Source organism: Stigmatopora argus, chromosome 8, assembly GCF_051989625.1.
Source record: "Stigmatopora argus isolate UIUO_Sarg chromosome 8, RoL_Sarg_1.0, whole genome shotgun sequence".
NCBI lineage: Eukaryota > Metazoa > Chordata > Actinopteri > Syngnathiformes > Syngnathidae > Stigmatopora > Stigmatopora argus.
This window is the reverse complement of record NC_135394.1, coordinates 17,091,271-17,110,515: the sequence shown is the minus strand read 5'-3', so window position 1 is coordinate 17,110,515 and position 19,245 is coordinate 17,091,271. Positions and strand designations below refer to the sequence as shown.

At 41.8% G+C, this 19,245-nt stretch overlaps 2 protein-coding genes across 2 annotated transcripts in view; one reads left to right on the top strand and one right to left on the bottom strand.

The window, feature by feature from the left end:
* The window catches only part of tnni3k (TNNI3 interacting kinase), a 32,233-nt gene that overhangs the window by 11,391 nt on the left and 1,597 nt on the right, over positions 1-19,245 (top strand). Inside the window, exons 20-26 of the mRNA XM_077607046.1 lie at positions 1,005-1,137; positions 1,305-1,414; positions 3,281-3,340; positions 3,435-3,604; positions 4,076-4,155; positions 5,390-5,480; positions 14,867-15,036. Coding sequence (XP_077463172.1) covers positions 1,005-1,137; positions 1,305-1,414; positions 3,281-3,340; positions 3,435-3,604; positions 4,076-4,155; positions 5,390-5,469 — 633 coding nt within the window. The 3' untranslated portion in view covers positions 5,470-5,480; positions 14,867-15,036. The remainder of the gene's footprint in view (positions 1-1,004; positions 1,138-1,304; positions 1,415-3,280; positions 3,341-3,434; positions 3,605-4,075; positions 4,156-5,389; positions 5,481-14,866; positions 15,037-19,245) is intronic.
* On the bottom strand, positions 7,552-18,780 carry erich3 (glutamate-rich 3). The gene is made up of 13 exons (XM_077607047.1): positions 18,624-18,780; positions 17,361-17,454; positions 16,430-16,555; positions 16,294-16,359; positions 16,115-16,231; positions 14,896-15,261; positions 14,173-14,353; positions 13,921-14,107; positions 13,099-13,244; positions 12,914-13,024; positions 11,648-11,947; positions 10,273-10,395; positions 7,552-9,570 (listed from the first exon to the last, which is right to left on the bottom strand). The coding sequence occupies exons 1-13, from the start codon at positions 18,641-18,643 to the stop codon at positions 7,607-7,609; spliced, it is 3,801 nt and encodes a 1,266-aa protein (XP_077463173.1). The 5' UTR covers positions 18,644-18,780; the 3' UTR covers positions 7,552-7,606.

Sequence of the window (19,245 nt, the reverse complement as noted above, 5' to 3'; positions counted from 1 at the left end):
TTTTTTAAATATATTTTTAGATTTTACAAAATGATTTTTGAACTAAAAACACAGAAAAAATGGATTTAAAAAATGACAATGATTGATTTAAAAGGGGGAAAATCAGGAAATGTAATATACATCTATACTCTTCATTTTAATTTGATCCTAAAACAGAAAGTCGGCACTCATGATTTACTTTCCCGGGCCACATAAAATGATGCGCCACTTTGACAGATGTGGCCAAAACGATATAAAACCCTCTATCAACATTTTATACATGCCTGTAGTTATTTATTTTCGCAGTCACAAATGAGTTAGTTTAATGCACACATTGGCCAGAAGATGACACCCAATTTGCACTTTCTTGCTTACTTTGATTGGATTCCATCCTTCTCATCAAACTCCATTGGTGAGTAATGCATGCAACACAATAGAAAATAGAGACACATTATCCTCATAGAACACAGACGGCACAATTTGTTCCAATAATGGAAAAAAAAGTAAGATTTAAAGTCCGAAAAATGCGGTAATTAAAACCATATTGTATCATGGTGTATCAATAAAAGTGTTTTTGCCATGTCGCACAGCACTATTTTTACTAACGTCACCCACACTGTCCCAAAACTGTCAACAATCGTCACCAAAATGTTTCCATCTGCGTTCCTAACCACTTCAACTTATCTCAACCATAAGCCAATTTAAAAGCTTGAACGTGAGTTAACTCGGGTTAAACGCGTAGCAAGGGCCTGCCTGCACCTGCAGTCAATTACACAGCTGCACACCAAACTGCCTTGATGCAGATTTGGTCGCCACACGACGACTCATCACGACCCGACGTGCTTCGCCTGCGTTTTGGTGTCAAGTGTGTTGCCTCTCTCTCTCTCTAGAGAAAGAGTCGCCCGTTAGAAAGATCCAGTTGCCCTTGAACGCATCGTTTGTCTTAGCGACTATGCCTGTTTTTCAAAAATGTGCGTTGTCATATTATTTTTTTAATGAGTCGTCTTGTCTTTGTGTGCGTGCAGAATCTGCGATGGATGGCCCCCGAGGTGTTTACCCAGTGTACTCGCTACTCTGTCAAGGCAGACATGTTCAGCTACGCTCTCTGTCTTTGGGAGTTGTTGACTGGAGAGATTCCTTTTGCACACTTAAAGCCTGGTAAATAGCACGGGTCAAAAAAAACAGATTAATGAAAGTCTTGTGAAAAATACTAGGGAGCCCCTCACGACTATCTTAGCGAGTCCTTTGTAGCAACCAATACATGTAAAAAAAACAAATAATAATAATGATAAATCCCTTAACGACAAAACTCTTCTCCCCATCAGCCGCCGCGGCAGCAGACATGGCCTACCACCACATCCGTCCCCCCGTCGGCTACTCCATCCCCAAACCCATCTCTGCCCTCCTGATGCGGGGATGGAACTCGTGCCCAGAGGTAACCCCGTTCGAGAACTTAGTATTTTTCAAATACTAAAAATCAAATGACATTTGAGCGCAAAGCTTCAAATGAGTGACTTTTTCCTCCCGCGAGCTGTAAAACGTCACGGCCAACAAACTGCTTAGACCACAGGTGTCAAATTGGCGGCCCGGGGGCCAAATCTGGCCCGCCGCATCATTTTCTGCGGCCTGAGAAACTAAATCATGAGTGCCGACTTTCTGTTTTAGGATCAAATTAAAATGAAGAGTATAGATGTATATTAAATGTCCTGATTTTCCCCCTTTGAAATCAATTGTCATTTTTTAATCCATTTTTTCTGTGTTTTTAGTTCAAAAATCATTTTGTAAAATCTAAAAATATATTTAAAAAAGCTAAAATAAACATTGTTTTAGATCTATAAAAATATGAATATTCAGGGATTTTAATCCAGTTCTTTTAATCCATTTATAAAAAAAGATTTAAATATTATATCTAAATTGGTCCGGCCCACGTGAAATCGAGTTGACGTAAAGCGGCCCGCGAACCAACCGAGTCTGACACCCCTGGTATAGATGTATATTAAATTTCCTGATTTCCCCCCTTTTAAATCAATAATTGTAATTTTTTAATCCATTTTTTCTGTGTTTTAGTTCAAAAATCATTTTGTAAAATCTAAAAATATATAAAAAAACTACAATAAACATTGTTTTAGATCTATAAAAAACCTGAATATTCAGGGTTCTTAATCCAGTTCTTTTAATCAATTTATTAAAAAAATATCTAAATATTATATCTAAAATGGTCCGGCCCACATGAGATCGAGTTGACACCCTTGGCTTAGATGCTCTTTCCTTCTTAAGACCTGTGAGGCAAATGACGCTGAGTCAGCCGCAAATGTATTCAAGGCTAATGAATGGCACATTTATATTCCCCAGATCATACATTATTGCACGCGTGTGCAAAAAAATCAGAGCACACGTGAACTGCATGATGTCCTTTTTCCAATTACGGAACCCGCCAGTGCAGATTTCGCATGCTTGTTTATGAATAAATTCCTTACAACTGCTCATTTGAGTGTCATTCTACTAGTGTTGTTAAAATTATTAAAGTATCGGATCTTATTCTCGTTCAAATGGATTGGACTTCTACCGCCGTCAATGGCAGTCCGGTTAAGTCGTGTCAGTAGTCGTAATTTTATATTAAAAGTAAAAAAAGGTGTACAGTACTTGTGTGGAGTTTGTAGGTTCTCCTCGAACCTGCGTGGGTTTTCCCAGGTCGTTTTTCATTGCATGGGTTTTCTCCAGGTACCGTATTTTCACGACTATACGGCGCATTGTATTTTTAGCCGCAGTGTCAGTAACGAGTACTATTTCTGTATTTGACACACACAAAGGACGCACCGTTTATATAGACACAGCCAGGCACGGCAAAACATACACCATCTTAAACATACGGACACACGCTAAAAACACGTTTTTAAAAAGGCAACGGAAGCAAAACTGAGTTGGGTTGTACTTTATTTAGCCATTTTACAATGTACTCGCGTCATCATCACCCACAAATCCATCAAAGTCCTCATTTTCTGTGTCCGAATTGAACAATTGTCCGAATGAGTCATTGAAAACGCTGAGTTTTAGACGTTCGTCCAGGCGGCCACAATCCATCCGCAAATAGTAGCTAGCTAGTAGCTAGCGTAACTAGTCCAGCGCTGCCTTCCATGCTTCGTAAAACTGTGTTGATGTCAATGCCCAGGCCACAATCCATTGGGTGTATTGACAAACAAATGTCTACTTGTAATAAACTGACAACATTAGGTGAGACTAGTGTCTCTTTTAAAGAGAGTGCTCGGTAAATTTGACTTTTCTTTACCGTGTCTAATTTCAGGATCGTCCAGACTTTTCTGAAGTGGTCACCAACCTGGAGGAGTGCTTATGCAACATCGAGGTAGCCGTCAAAACATATTTACGATCCTCGTACGCTAAACGATAATCGCGACTACGCCTGGTCATCACGTCCGTGTATCCGTACGTGTCCAAAGCTGATGTCCCCAGCCTCCAGCAACAGCAGCGGCTCCTTGTCGCCCTCGTCTTCCTCCGACTGCTTGCTAGCCCGAGCCGGGCCCAGTCGGGGTCACGTGGCCGCGCTGCGCTCCAGGTTCGAGCTCGAGTACGCGCTCAATACTCGGGCCTACGCCTTCTGGAGTCAGAGGTGAGAAGTGGCCCATATTTTGATTCTGATTAACTTAGCAGAGGAGCTAATGTTGCAGCCCCTTTAGCCCTCCTTTGCGTCTTGACTTTGATTGACATACATATTTATGCATAAATTGCTAAACTCGTGTAGTGAACCAACCACACGTCTGCACGGTTGTCCGACATTTTATATTTTATTCTTATCCAATATCCATTTGCAGTAAAACTAAGAAAAAAAATGGAACTTTATGAACTTCATAGAACTTTTTTAAAATCATGTTCCATACCTGGCAACATTGGCACATGGTTGCCAGATTACCTGTCACAGCTGCTGGTTAAGTCGAGAGCTTTAATGTTGTTGCGACTGCCACGTTTCAATTCGCGGCGTCCTTGATTGGTAATAAACACACAAAAACACACACTAGCACCAACGCAAATTTTATTCCTTAACCCTTTGTTAAATAAAAGGTGATTTGTTTCTGATTTCCAGCGAACCAAGGCGCGCATCTGGAGGCCTCTCGTTGGAAGAAATAAGGCAGAGCATGCAGTTTTCCCCCATAGATCGCAATGGTGAGTCCACGTTCATTTCGTTAATTAACATTTTGAAAACATTACCTACCATTGAGTATATATCCATTTATTTTTAATTGTACAATGCAAATGTATTTGTAGCGCACAATTCAACACAAGGTAGTTCAGAGTGCATTACGACACCTAAAAATCATTAATTAACTACCGTATTTACTCTCATATAAGCTGTAGCCTTGAATTTGCCTTAAAATTGTTGAATTTGACAATTTCTCGCGTATAAGCCGCAGCCTTAAAATTGTTGAATTTGACAATTTCCCGCGTATAAGCCGCAGCCTTAAAATTGCCTTAAAAATGTTGAATTTGACAATTTCTTGCGTATAAGCCATATTTACTCGCATATAAGCCGCAGCCTTAAATTTGCCCTAAAATTGTTGAATTTTACAATTTCTCGTGTATAAGCAGCAGCCTTAAATTTGTTGAATTTGACAATTTCTTGCGTATAAGCCATATTTACTCGCATATAAGCCGCAGCCTTAAATTTGCCCTAAAATTGTTGAATTTTACAATTTCTCGCGTATAAGCAGCAGCCTTAAAATTGTTGAATTTGACAATTTCTCGCGTATAAGCCGCAGCTTTAAAATTGCCTTAAAATTGTTGAATTTGACAATTTCTTGCGTATAAGCCATATTTACCCGCATATAAGCCGCAGCCTTAAATTTGCCCTAAAATTGTTGAATTTTAGAATTTCTCGTGTATAAGCAGCAGCCTTAAAATTGTTGAATTTCACAATTTCTCGCGTATAAGCCGCAGCCTTAAAATTGCCTTAAAATTGTTGAATTTGACAATTTCTCGCGTATAAGCCGCCCCGATTCCCAATTTTCACCTCCATATTCATGGTTTTAAGTAGTACAAATGTGTTTTTTTGAAGGGAAAATATGAAGAAAAATCATGACGTATTTCTGAGATACTTTATGAATCAAAAGCATATTATTAGGGTCAATATCATAAGGAATTAATTCATCTAGTAATGGTTGTTTTCTTACTGCAAAACTGAAAATAACCAACAAATAGTAAATGTACTTTGCCGACATTCACTGATGAAAAATAGTATAGCAAGTCCCGTACGCATATAAGCCATACCCTTGATTCAGTTATCATTTTTTTTAGTTACAAATACGGCTTATATGCGAGAAAATAGGGACAATAGGCCAAAGCGAGGACTGACCTTTGAACTTGTTGGAATAAATGTTGTATTTTTATTTATTTTTTGCAGGATACGTGTCGGATCCCATGAGCACCATGCGATTCTGCTCCTCCTTCAGCAGCAATGGCAGCTTTGAAGACAGTAACTAACATAACTAACGGTAACTAACCTATTTTTAAGTGCTGGTGAAGCTGTATATACTAATTACAAGCTGTTTGTCACTTTGTAGATTGTAGCCATTCATTTTTGGGCTATTATTTGTCATGTAGCTTTTTTTAATATTCTATAAAATGATCAATAAATCTATTAGGACCGGACATTTTCCAAACGAAATGTTAGAGGTTCTTAAACTCGTAGGCTGGGGGCCGATTATGGTCCAGTGTAGTATTAGTGTGGGCCATAAATACCGTGTAACAAAAAAAAATACAATTTTAAATAAAAATATTTTTTTTGAAGCTAAATTAAGAGAGATCAAGTCAATAATAGATGAATAAAAGTGTGGCCCATATATAATTTGCCAATTCATTAATATGATAAATTTTAGTTGGTACGTTAATATTTTTTTGATATTTCAATAAATGAATAAAATCTTAAAACTGTTTAAAAAAACTCAAAAAGAAAAAAGTGTGGGTCATACATATCTTGGCACGGTTGATAAAAAATATGTCATTTGAAATAAAACAATTCCTTACAAATCATTTAATAAATAAAATGGGCATTATGTAAAAAAAATCAATACATAGGTATTTCCCTCTTTTCTTTTAAAATCTTTGATAGCCAAGCTATAGCTAGTTTTGCATTGTTTATTACTTAAAAAAAATATTTTAAAATTTTTTCAAAGCTATTTAGTCCCAATTTGAGGAAATGTTTGATCCAACCGACCCACCAATATATTATAAAATCAACACAAACAACTTGAATGAACAAATCACCGTTTTTATTTCATCAAAAAGACCAAACGGTGAAAAGAAAGCTGTGCAGATGCACACTATAGCATCATTAAATTCTCATTAAATGATGCCCTTTTGGGGAATAAATAAAGGGAAATATTATCATAAATGAAATCATTGTCATCAGGCCACAAAGGATGTAAACAGGAAAGCACTTCATGTTCGAGTGGAAGTCATTGTTGCTAAGCTAAGTCTCAGTTGCTTTCAATTATTCAACGTGTGTGCACTTGTGTGTATATTTGTGTGTATGTGTGTGAGATAGAGTATCTTGTTGCAGGTAAGAGTCCATAACATGGGATCCTTTCAATTAATTGGTGTTCTTTGACAAGCAATCTGCCTTTTTGCGGGAGTCCAAACTCAACGAACCTTCTTCACTCTGATAAAAATGTACGAGGAACTTATTGTTTATCATCCAATCACATAGTGTTCTCAAGACATAACAGGAAAACCAAGTTTTGATTTCAAATGACAAAAAAAATCTAGATTCTGAGCCCTTGAGAACCTCCACAAGCAGTGAAATGTGCTGACTACTGTGCTAATAGCCCAATGTACCGTATTTTCACGACTATATGGCGCATCGCATTTTAAGCCGCAGTGTCAGTAACGAGTGCTATTTCTGTATTTGACACACACAAAGGACGTTTTTAAAGACGCAGCCAGGCATGGAAAACCATACACCAGCTTAAACATACGGACACACGCTAAAAACTGGTTTTTAAAAAGGCAACGGAAGCAAAACTGAGTTGGTTTGTACTTCATTTAGCCATTTTACAATGTACTCACTTCATCATCACCCACAAATCCATCAAAGTCCTCATTTTCTGTGTCCCAATTGAACAATTGTCCTAATGAGTCATCGAAAACGCTGAGTTTTAGACGTTCGTCCAGGCGGCCACAATCCATTCGCAAATAGTAGCTAGCTAGTCGCTAGCGGTAGGAGTTATTTTGTAAATCCATCCGGAATGATGGTGAGCACCAAATTAGTGTGCTCGCCATCATACTGGGTGTATTGAAAAAAGAACTACATATCCCAGCAGTCGCCGTGCAGTACTTTTTCTACGGGGAAATAGTAGAGTCGGGGGCTGATTGCCGTAGTTGTGAGAGCTGTAGAGGATGGTGTACCCTATCCACTGATTTATTTGATTTTATCGTGATAACAATTTTAGTATTGGTCCATATATAAAGCGCACTGGATTATAAGGCACCCTTTCTATTTTGGAGGAAATTTAAGACTTTTAAGTGCGCCTTATAGTCGTGAAAATACGGTAGCTAGCTCAACATGGTCTTTTACATTCTGAGAGAGTCTCGAGTTTTTCCAGTTCTCTAAGCCCATGGCTCAATAGCCATTTGTGGCTTTTTTCATGGGTGCGTGTGGTTGGTTCTCGCTGTTCGGGTCCAGCGGTTTCACGTCCAACCCTGTGTCTTCATCTTGACTGGGAGGAGTCTTCAGAGATGTTTCTTTTAGTGGACATTGTTTGTCGTCGGAAGCAGCTCCCGCGTCCGACTCCTTCAGGTCCTCCAGAGGTTCAACAAAGGTCTCAAAAAACTTGGACGCCTGATGCATTGTCAGCCAATTGGTGACCAGCTCCGCGCTGCTCGATCTGGCTAACGTTTCTGGACTTTCTCCATGCGGGAACTGATGAGTATTTGACTGGATTTGAGACTGGGACGCCAAGGGTTCTCCTTCCATGGAGTACTCACTTGGGTTTTTGGCCACGACGTTCTCTTCTAGAAGTTTAGAAGATTCCTCCGCTTTCTCTTTGGGTTCTTTTTCCGGTTTCTCAAGACTTTCAAAAGCCGGATCCGCCTCGATTTGAAAGGATTCTTTGGGTTTTTCATCTAAGTGGTCTTGGGTACCGTTTTGATCTTCTGTCTCCAGGTTTTCGGCTTTTTGGTCAGCCTTTTCTTCACCATGCTCTCTCGCTAGCTCTTCGGGTTTTTCTATCGTCACCTCCAATGGTTTGTCTTCCAGAGACACTTGGCTGCCATTTTGCTCTGGTTTTTCGTCTGCATCTTCATCCTCACGAGTGTCACTTCCAGCTTGAGGGGACGTCTCCCCGTTTATAGCGTCAACCTCATTCGTTGGACCGTTTTCCATCATTGGAATTTTAGTTTCTAGCTTCTCGTCGGTCAAGGCCATGTTCTCGCCCTGGTCTTGCAAGTGCTCTTCTGGACTTTTGGACCTTTCTTTCCCTTCTTCGGTGTCATTGTCCATATTTTTGGTCTCTTCTTGGCTCGTCTCCGCCCCATCGATGGTTGCCCCACCCACTCTATCACGTTCCTTGGTCTCAGCATGGTCGCTTTCCATGTCTTCATCTCCATTCTTCGTCTTCTCTTGACTTTCTTCTACCGCTTCCCTTTCTAGCGTTTTCTCTTCGCTTGCTCGCTTAATTTCTTCACCGCCTGCGTTGTCTCCATCTTTGTCCATCCCGCCATCTTTTTCTCCCTTCCCATTGGTGACTTGGTCTAAGTCCTCTCTTTCCTGAATCTCAGAAGTCAAGTTCTTCTCTTCTTCATTTTCATCTTTTACCATTTCTTGCTTGTCCTCTGTCGTCGCGTTGTCCATTTCAACCTCGGTGCTTTTGATTTTCTCTTGATCCGTATCCGCCAGATCTTTTCCGTCCTCCATTTTACCCTCAGTCACGGTTTGTCTTTCTCCGTCTTCATCCGTCCCTTCTCGACTGGCTTCAACTTGACCTATTTCTCCGTCCTCTTTGTTAGCTCCAGTTATGTCAACCGCCTTCTTTTCATGGGCTTCCAGAACCTCACCGTTGTCCGACTCAATTTTATCTTCCAGTCCGGCCTTGGGTTTGGTCTCCTCCTCAGTTTGACTCATTTCATGGGTTTTATTTCCATCCCCTGTTGTGTCTTCTTCAGCCCCTTTAGCCTCACTCGGTTTCTCATCCAGGGTTGTTTCTTCTTCTTCTCGGTTTGCTACATAATCCCCTTTATCAGTTCCTTCCATATCTCCTGAAGCTTCATCTACCTGATCCTTTCCATCATCAGCTTTCGGACTAGCACCCTCTAACCCGTCTCTCCGGGCTTCCGGCGTAAAGTCTAAATCCGATCTGGTATCGCCGTCTGCCACGATATTATCAGCGGAGATAGTCGGAGCATTTTCTTCAGGCTCTTCCTTTATCTTCGTCTCCAAATCATCTCCGTCCTCCGGTTCCTTCAGTTCCTCCCGCTCGACTGCCTTTATAACGTCCTTCTTATCGTCGGGGTCATCCTGGGGTTCTTCAACTAGTTCTTTTGGTCTACTAGATGTGGCTTCTAACTTAGATTCCAGCAGACAAGCTTCTGAAAAACACACAAAAAGATGATATTGTTTTTTTTTTTTTCTTCAACAACTACATTTGGGCATATTTTGCTGAATTTGATAGGTCGGACGACCAATCCCTCATAGTTAAGGGACAATTTAGCCAATAATTAGCCTAGCTAGCATGTTTTTGGGATGTGGGAGGAATCCGGAGTACCCAGAGAAAACCCAAGTAAGCCCAGTCAGAAACATGCAATGTCCACACAGTGAGGACCCCAACTGGGATCGAACTCTCAACCCCGGAACTGCGAGGCCGATGTGCTATCCACTCGTTTGCCGTGTTGCCAATTTAAAATTGTAAATAGAAGATTGAAATTGAATCAACAAGGCTTTAGCGTCGTCAAAAGCACAGCCGTAAAAAAAATCTCGGTTTTAATATTTTCATATTTTTATATCCCATAATAATATTCTTCCGGACTTGCCTCAGTTTGAATTTGGTATTTTGACTTATTATACTATAAAGAGAATGTGTTATGACTACTATTTTCCTTAAGTTTCCTTACCTTCAATCACACCCCGTGTTTCCACTATGCAGAAGCAAACCGTTACAATTTTTTTTTAGCACAATTTCAATCGTTTTTTGAATAATGTCAGCCTCGACCATTTTTCTTTTAATCTTTGACAAGATTCTACGATTTAATGAGCATCTAAAAACCCGTGCTAGGCGGATGTCAATTTAATACCATCTTTTCTGTCCTCCTGGACTCCGTTTGTCGACGCCCCTTCTTCCTCCTCGCTTAGCTCCCGTTCAGAACTGCAGCGCGACTCCACGATAGCTTCTGCTAGCTTCTCCTGCACAGATTTGGCTTGTGGAAAGAGGAAAAAAAATATACACAACATGCATCATGTCAATGACTCGTGGAAGATTGAAAAAGTCTCGTTTACACAACAACATTTTCAAGCAAAAGTGGCGTGTTTTGGGTATTTCAATTCCACGTTTATGCAACTAATTGCTAATGTACACAAAAACCTCCAATAGTGGTGCCCAAAAATGTAAAATGACCTAAATAACTTTGCTTAACGAGTATTGTCAATAATGCTTTAGCTTAGCTTAACTTGTATAAAGCGTAGGCCATGTAGAAGATCATCGTCTGATGTCATTGATGGCTCCGCCCCCTTCACGGCCAAATATGTATCGTAGCACGACGATAGCCTTGTAAAGATTTCCACTCCAATGTTTATCTTTTTAGATCCTTCAAATTTGGTCTGTATGTAAACGAGAGGCTTCTCTGGAAACATTTTTTCTGCCTTTTGATTCTTCGTTGTCGTGTAAACGGCCCGTCAGGAAGGAAGCAGGAATGCAAGCACACCACGCACGTTTCATCTTTAATAACGTTCATTGCCCCAAATATTTCTTTTTTTAAAAAGCATGCAAAAGTATGAATACAGACATTAAAAATATACAAAATCAGGAAAGAAAACAGGAAAAACTCAACTTTCAGCTACTAAGCAAAGACAAAGTCTATCATTTTCTGAACCGCTTATCCTCACAAGGCTCGCGGGGGGTGCTGGAGCCTATCCCAGCTAAGTGTGGGCACCAAGTTAGCTACACCCAGCCAATCGCAGGGCACAAGGAGACAAAGGACAACCAATCAGAGCTAGGATTAGCCAACTTAGCATACAATTAGCCTACCATGCATATTTTGGGGATGTGAGTAAACCGGAGCACCCGGAGAAAACCCACGCAAGCCCGGGTAGAACGTGCAATCTCCCCCACAGTGAGGACCCACCTGGGATCGAACCCTCGACCCCAGAACTGCGAGGCCGACGTGCTAACCACTCGGCAATTTGAAGTATTCAATTAGTATAGCATTTTTGGTATGTGGGAGGAAACCGGAGTACCCGTAGAAAACCCACGCAAGCCCAGGTAGAACATGCAAATTCCACACGCCAAGGACCCTCCAGGGAATCAAACCCTCGACCCCAGAACTGCGAGGCAAACGCGCTAACCACTCTCGCGAAGATACAGAAAATAATATATTTTTTAAAATTGTGTTTACTGTCTTTGACGGCGATAGATGTCCAGTCCAGCGACAGGTCACCCTCCCGTTTACTCACCCCTCTCCGGGTCCTCCGACTCGAACCACTCTTGTATCTCCTCGCTCTCCGATTTTTCTCCCGCGGCGTCCCGCCGCCGTCGTTCTTTCTCGCCGGAATCGGACACGTCCCCATCCGTGCTGGACTCGGCGCCCGTGGTTTCTTGGGGGTTTGCCACTTGGACCTTCTGGTCCACGCTTTCCTCTTGTATGACCTCCTCGGGTTCTTCGGCTTCCTCGTCCGCTTTGGAGTCCTTGAGGGACTTGATGTCGCTCTCTTGGCCCGAGCTGGAACTCGAACGAGGCCTCGGGTCGTCCACTTCTATTTTGGGGTTTAAGTGGTTCAAATATTCCAATAAAACAGAATATTATTATTATTGTGGAAAGAATGAAGCGCCTAGAGTTTCACCCATTTTTAAGCCACAACAAAACTGTATTGTAAATTACCCAAAAAACAGCCAAGAATTTCTCCCAAATCAACAGAAAGTGACCTAAAATCAACAGAAAGTGAGCTGAAATCAACAGAAAGTGACCTAAAATCAACTGAAAGTGACCTAAAATCAACTGAAAGTGACATAAAATCAACAGAAAGTGACCTAAAATCAACTGAAAGTGAGCTAAAATCAACAGAAAGTGAGCTGAAATCAACAGAAAGTGACCTAAAATCAACTGAAAGTGACCTAAAATCAACTGAAAGTGACATAAAATCAACAGAAAGTGACCTAAAATCAACTGAAAGTGAGCTGAAATCAACAGAAAGTGAGCTGAAATCAACAGAAAGTGAGCTGAAATCAACAAAAAGTGACCTAAAATCAACAGAAAGTGAACTGAAATCAACAGAAAGTGACCTAAAATCAACAGAAAGTGACCTAAAATCAACAGAAAATAACCCGATAAAACAGTAAAAAACCTAGTTAGTGACCTGAAAATGACCCAAAATTGCCCCAAAAATCTGAGTGATACATTCCGATTGCGCTTTTAAAAAAAGTCCCAATATGCCCAAAACCTTGATTTAGAAAATCAACAATTCGCCAACCTGAAATCAATAGAAACTGACCTGAAATTGCCCAAAAGTCGACAGGACACGAACCAAAATCCGTACAATAGACCTAAAATTGCCATCCCAAAACACCGGGAATCATCAAACTATTGACCAATTGAAAGCGACCCAGAATTTCCCCAAAACCAATCGTAAGAGATCAACTTGAAGTGGCCCAAAATCTGCCGGAAATTTCCCCCCCAAAAAGACAAACAAAAACCCCAAACCGGAACCTTCCAGCCAACTCACCAGAATCAGACGAAATTCCTCCCTTATTTCTTGTTGGCGTTCCTTCAGCCGGGGGCGGAGCTTTCTTTTCGCCAGCACCTTCCTCGTCTCCTTCGAAATCTTCCTCGTAATCTACGTAAAACGATGATCCGTCATTCCTCCCGATTTCCAGCGCGCGTTCTTCGTCCTTGTTATCATTGTCATACCATCTCGGCGTTCGTCCAAACGCGGTGTCGGAGAGGCGCCCTCGCGTCCCGATTGGCCGGCGCTCGTGGTCTCCTTCCACCTTCCATCTCGGAACTTCTCCGCGGGAGGGGCGGGTTTCTTGTCCAATCCCGTTGCGATTATGCATCTAAAACACATGAAAGTGTTTACATCGCGGGCCATGTTGTTGCGACCGTTTTTGATTGGCCCGTGGCTAATAGTGAAAATATCACTGAATACGGCCCGCAAAAGAAGCTTCAAATCAGCCTACATTGCACTTGTTGCAGGAATTTTCCACTAGGGCGCATGTGTTAAAGTGGCGGCCCGGGGGCCAAATCTGGCCCGCTGCATCCTTTTGTGTGGCCCGGGAAAGTAAATCTGTTTTAGGATCAAATTAAAATGAAGAGTATAGATGTATATGACATTTCCTGATTTTCCCCCTTTTAAATCAATAATTGTCATTTTTTAATCTATTTTTTCTGTGTTTTTAGTTCAAAAATCATTTTGTAAAATCTAAAAATACATTTAAAAAAAAGCTCAAATAAACATTGTTTTAGATCTATAAAAAACGGACAATTCAGGGTTTTTAATCCAGTTATTTTAATCAATTTATAAAAAAAATAAATCTAAATATGATATCTAAAATGGTCCGGCCCACGTGAAATCAAGTTGACGTTAAAGCGGCCCGCAAACCAACCCGAGTCTGACACCCTTGCATTAGGGTCAATCTACATGCCGCATCATCCGCACTATAAGGTGCGCCAGATTATAAAGCCCGCCTTAAATGAATGGCCTATCTGAAAATGGCCATTCCCACCCCTCACTTGTAACAGGGCGACGCCCGCTCCACGGCGCTGAATCCAAAGTGTCCGTGCCTGCCACCCAGCCGGGGGCCTCGCCTGTGCTTGAACTCGCAGCACGAGCTGAGGCGCTCCACTTGCAGGCCGTTCAGGAAGAAGGTCAAGCTGAAGGGGAAGCCTCGATGGCGTCTCGACACGAAGCGGAAACTCTCTGAAGACACAATTAGACTCGCCGGCCGTCCCTTCGACTTCATCACGTCCCGTTAAAATACTGACCTCCCTGGCGAAGTTTCCCCTCGTACACGCAGAGGTTTTCGCCACCGCAGTGTTGCTGAAAGACTTTGACCTCATCCCCGGGGTCTTCCCATTCGCGGGAGAGGTGCACCGATTTGCCGAAATACACCATGGTGACGCACGCCCCGCTCCGGGGGGCGCAGGTCCTCAGGGGGCGCTCTTCCTGTAGTCACATGACGCACTGTTTTGCGACAATATCTAGCGATATCCCGATACTTTGTATCCACTCTAAATCGATAAACCCCAAATTTAAAGGAAGAACTGCCCGAAAATCAACAGGAAATTATCCCAATCGTACAGGAAGTCAACCAAATTTCAGGAAGTGACCCATAATCGTCAACAGACTGAAGTTTCCCGCTAGTATACTGACTATGCTAACCCTGACTACGCTAACCCTGACTACGCTAACCCTGACTACGCTAACCCTGACTACGCTAACCCTGACTGCGCTTACCCTGACTACGCTAACCCTGACTACGCTAACCCTGACTACGCTAACCCTGACTACGCTAACCCTGACTACGCTAACCCTGACTACGCTAACCCTGACTATGCTAACCCCGCCTATGCTAACCCTGAATATCTCCCAGTCAAAATCAACTGGTCATCTTGATTTATCAATGTCATTCGAGTAGAAAACCGGATTTTCTAACAGTTCTGTATGTTCTCTCCTCAGAAACCGCAACGACAACCCGTTAGCCACACCTTGGCGCCGAGTGCGGCGGAGCAGGTAGCGGCGCGCAGTCGTCGGCGACCCCCGTGGCCCGGAGTCCCACCGGACCCGCCGCCCTTCCTCTTGGCGGCCGGAGGCGACGGCGTGGCAAAGTTGCCGAAGAGCGGCCGCAGGTAAGGCGAGACGCCCAACGGGGGTTCCCGTGTTGTGGCCCCGCCCCTCCCGGGTTCCACCTGTAAGGGACGCCAACGTTCGGTACGTTTTTTTTCGTCACCGGGGCGCGGTTTGGGTCTCACGGTGCAGTGGCACGGCGGGCGTTTGTGGGCGCCGTTGATGGGCTTCAAACGCACGGGTCGCTGAATCGTTCCTGGAGCCGTGTTGGGTCGGGATGAGCAAGGCTGCGTACGCAAACAAAAAACTTTAGTTCCCATGCGTCAAAGTGGCGGCCCGGGGGCCAAATCTGGCTCGCCGCATCATTTTGTGTGGCCCGGGAAAGTAAATCATGAGTGCCGACTTTCTGTTAAAGGATCAAATTAAAATGAAGAGTATAGATGTATATTCTATTTCCTAATTTTCCCCCTTTTAAATCAATCATTGTCATTTTTTAATCCATTTTTTCTGTGTTTTTAGTTCAAACATAATTTTGTAAAATCTAAAAATATATAAAAAAGCTAAAATAAACAGTTTTAGATCTATAAATTGCTAGTGGCAGAAAGTAAACGTAAACACACAACTTAAAATTATGTTATGCACACTCGAAAAAAACATTAAGAAACAACTCCGTGACCAAGGCACACTAATCAGACATTCGCCAGATTGGACGGTTGATTAAAGTCTACCAGTTTTATATGAAAGATGTATGCAAATGTATGCATGCCTGCAAAAAGAAGAGAACAAAAATATATTATTTATTAACTCATAAAATGAATAAATGGCAAAAATATGTTGCAGTGGAATTCAGTGGCAGCTCAGTAAACATACGTACACATGCAGGTAAACACATGTATCGCAGCTTGAATTTTTTTCGTATCTTGGAACAAAGTCACCAAAATATTTTGTATCTAGAAGCGTTCATTATTAAAGGTTTATTCAAATAAGTTCAATTTGACAAAATAGCCCCTAAAACACAAAAAAAAATTGTTATCAACCTGTTATCATTGTTGCCGTGTTTTAAACCGCGAAACTGATCACCCAAAAATGACCCTTAAAAAAATTCCCATCAATCACCACACCCGATCTATCACGACTCACGGACTCCGAGGATCCATAACGTTGCTCCACCGGCCCCGAATGTTGCTTCCGGGGCCCCTCGGGCGGGCGAGGCCACGTCACCGGGAGTTCTCCTTCCAATCGACTTGCGCGCACCACCTTAAAAAAAACACATAACCTTAGGACAGGGCGTTGAGCTAATGCTAATCGTGCACCCTCACCTTGTACGCTCGTTCCTTCCTGGCAAACTCCTCCAGTTGTTTTTTCACCCTCGTCTGGTGGAGATGCTGCGAGGGGGGAAATACGCCTGCTGGATCAAGGCCCCGGCAAAGAATACTTGATTTTTTTTAGGCCCACCTCCATTTCCAGGACTTTGGCAAAAACGCCTTGCGCCCGGGACTCTCTCGCATCTTTCTGCTGGCTTTTCCGGAGAACTTTGCGTTTGTATTCCTTGTCCGGAACGATACGCCCGCTTTGGGTGATCTGAGAAAAGGGCCAGAGCGTTCGTTAAATCGGAATCAAGTAGTATACATTACCGTATTTTCACGACTATAAGGCGCACATAAAAGTCTTAAATTTCCTCCAAAATAGACAGGGTGCCTTATAATCCAGTGCCCTTTATATATGGACCAATACTAAAATTGTTATCACGATCAAATCAAATCAATCAGTGGATAGGGTACACCATCTTCTACAGCTCTCACAACTACGGCAAGCAGCCCCCGACTCGAAAAAGTACTGCACAGTGACTGCTGGGATATGTAGTTCTTTTGTCAATACACCCAATGGATTGTGGCCTGTATACATCGACATCAACACAGCTTTACGAAGCGTGGAAGGCAGCGTTGGAATAGTTACGCTAGCTACTAGCTAGCTACTATTTGCGAATGGATTGTGGCCGCCTGGACGAACGTATAAAAGTCAGCGTTTTCGATGACTCATTTGGACATTTGTTCAATTGGGATACAGAAAATGAGGACTTTGATGGATTTGTGGGTGATGATGACGTGAGTACATTGTAAAATGGCTAACTTAAGTACAACCGAACTCAGTTTTGCTTCCGTTGCCTTTTTAAAAACGTGTTTTTAGCATGTGTCCGTATGTTTAAGCTGGTGTATGTTTTGCCATGCCTGGCTGCGTCTATAAAAACGGTGCGTCCTTTGTGTGTGTCAAATACAGAAATAGCACTCGTTAATGACACTGCGGCTTTAAATGCGATGCGCCATATAGTCGTGAAAATACGGTACATTCACAGTTAAGAGGTAGTACGAAAAAATGATTGACGTACCAGCCCGGCTCTCCTTAAATGTTTTCGGATGCTAGTGCTGCTGAAGTAGCCAATCAGGTGTTTGTCTGTCAGGGCATTGTAGGCTGAAATACGCCTGTAAGAAAAAAAATAATAAAAATAAAATACATAATAGACTGCAAGAAAAAAATTAAATAATAATAATATTTGCTAATCTAGAGCAAGGCTGTCAGACTCGGGTTGGTTCGCGGGCCGCGTTAACGTCATCTCGATTTCATGTGGCCCGGACCATTTTAGATATAATATTTCGATTTTTTTAAATAAATGGATTAAAAGAACTGGATTAAAAGCCCTGAATATTCAGTTTTTATAGATCTAAAACTGTTTATTTTAGCTTTTTTTTATATATATATTTTTAGATTTTACAAAATGATTTTTGAACTAAAAACACAGAAAAAATTGATTAAAAATGACAATTATTTATTTAAAAGGGGGAAAATCAGGAAATGTAATATGCATCCATACTCTTCATTTTAATTTGATCCTAAAACAGAAAGTTGATTTACATTCCCGGGCCGCACAAAATGATGCGGCGGGGCAGATTTGGCCCCCGGGCTGCGACTTTGTTTTTTGTGGGGGGTCAGGGGTCAGGCTCTTGTCAAAGTAGGTTTTTGTTCCAGGTGTGTAATTCCAGGCAGGCATTTGAAGAGGACGGCACACTTGACCCTGTTCGCCTTTCTATTGCGCACTTAAATTTTCGTTTTGACCCAATGACCAGTCGACGTTTGGTATCTGTTTTTGGATGAACTCTCGGTCAAGTGTTCATTTTTGCAGTAATATCATTTTTCTTATCATGCAGCATTTTTTCCCCTTGAGCCCTTGTTAAAGTGAAAAGCTGTGGTCTTAAATTGAACCTTGTGAAACTCCAAAATTCCTACACACACCCCCAAAAATTGTTGATCATATTTTGGACCATTTTTTGGGAAAGCAGCATAACACGTTTTGACTGAATCAAACTCTTCCAACCGTTACTTACTCCAAAAACAAAATAAGGCAACACATTAATTTTGCCACACAGACCCACAAAAATATTTGATATTAAATGCGATTATTTTCCCAAAAATAAAAATCTACCATTAAAAACCATGGCAAGTTTACCATCTTTGCCTAATGGCCTCATCCATTTTCCCCCCCCAAAAAAGTATCAACTATCACCGTCAGTGTAGCACAACATAGGAAAAAAATTAAATAGATAAATAACACTTAGATTAACCCCCCCAAACAGATAAACAAAGTAGAACCTACCCCGGATTTATTTGACTCATGTTGTCGGCCGGCGATCAAATGTGTCCAAATTTTCCCCCCTGGCAAGGCCGGCGGGAACTGGAGCCGGCGGCGACCCACAAGTAAGGCGCCGTCGCCGTGTTTCTCCCGGAGCGATGACACTGGGTGGTTGCCACGGGAGACCACGTGACAATGCTGACAACCGGGCTGGTTTTCACTTACAAAGACACACACACACACAAAAAAACACACACTCAGAGTCCCAGGCCCGCTAACTTGACAGCACTGCTTCCAAAATGTGGATATTTTTCCATTCAGGCCTTTAAAAAAACAGTATTTAAATTGGAGTTAAAATTCAAATTTGTTTTCTAATTTATTTCAAGGAAATTCATGTTTTAGATATATATATATATATATATATATATATATATATATATATATATACCGTATTTTCACGACTATAAGGCGCACATAAAAGCCTTATAATCCAGTGCGCTTTATATATGGACCAAGACTAAAATTGTTATCACGATAAAATAAAATAAATCAGTCGATAGGACAACTACGGAAAGCAGCCCCCGACTCTACTATTTTCCCGTAGATAAAGTACTGCGCAGTGACTGCTGGGATATAGAGTTCTTAA

Coding starts and splice junctions, on each gene's coding strand:
- erich3 (XM_077607047.1), bottom strand. CDS start 18,643: ATGAGTCAAATAAATCCGGG. Junction 16,232..16,293: donor GGAAGGAACGAGCGTACAAG/GTGAGGGTGCAC, acceptor GTTTTTTTTAAG/GTGGTGCGCGCAAGTCGATT. Junction 11,948..12,913: donor AGGAATTTCGTCTGATTCTG/GTGAGTTGGCTG, acceptor ACCCCAAAATAG/AAGTGGACGACCCGAGGCCT.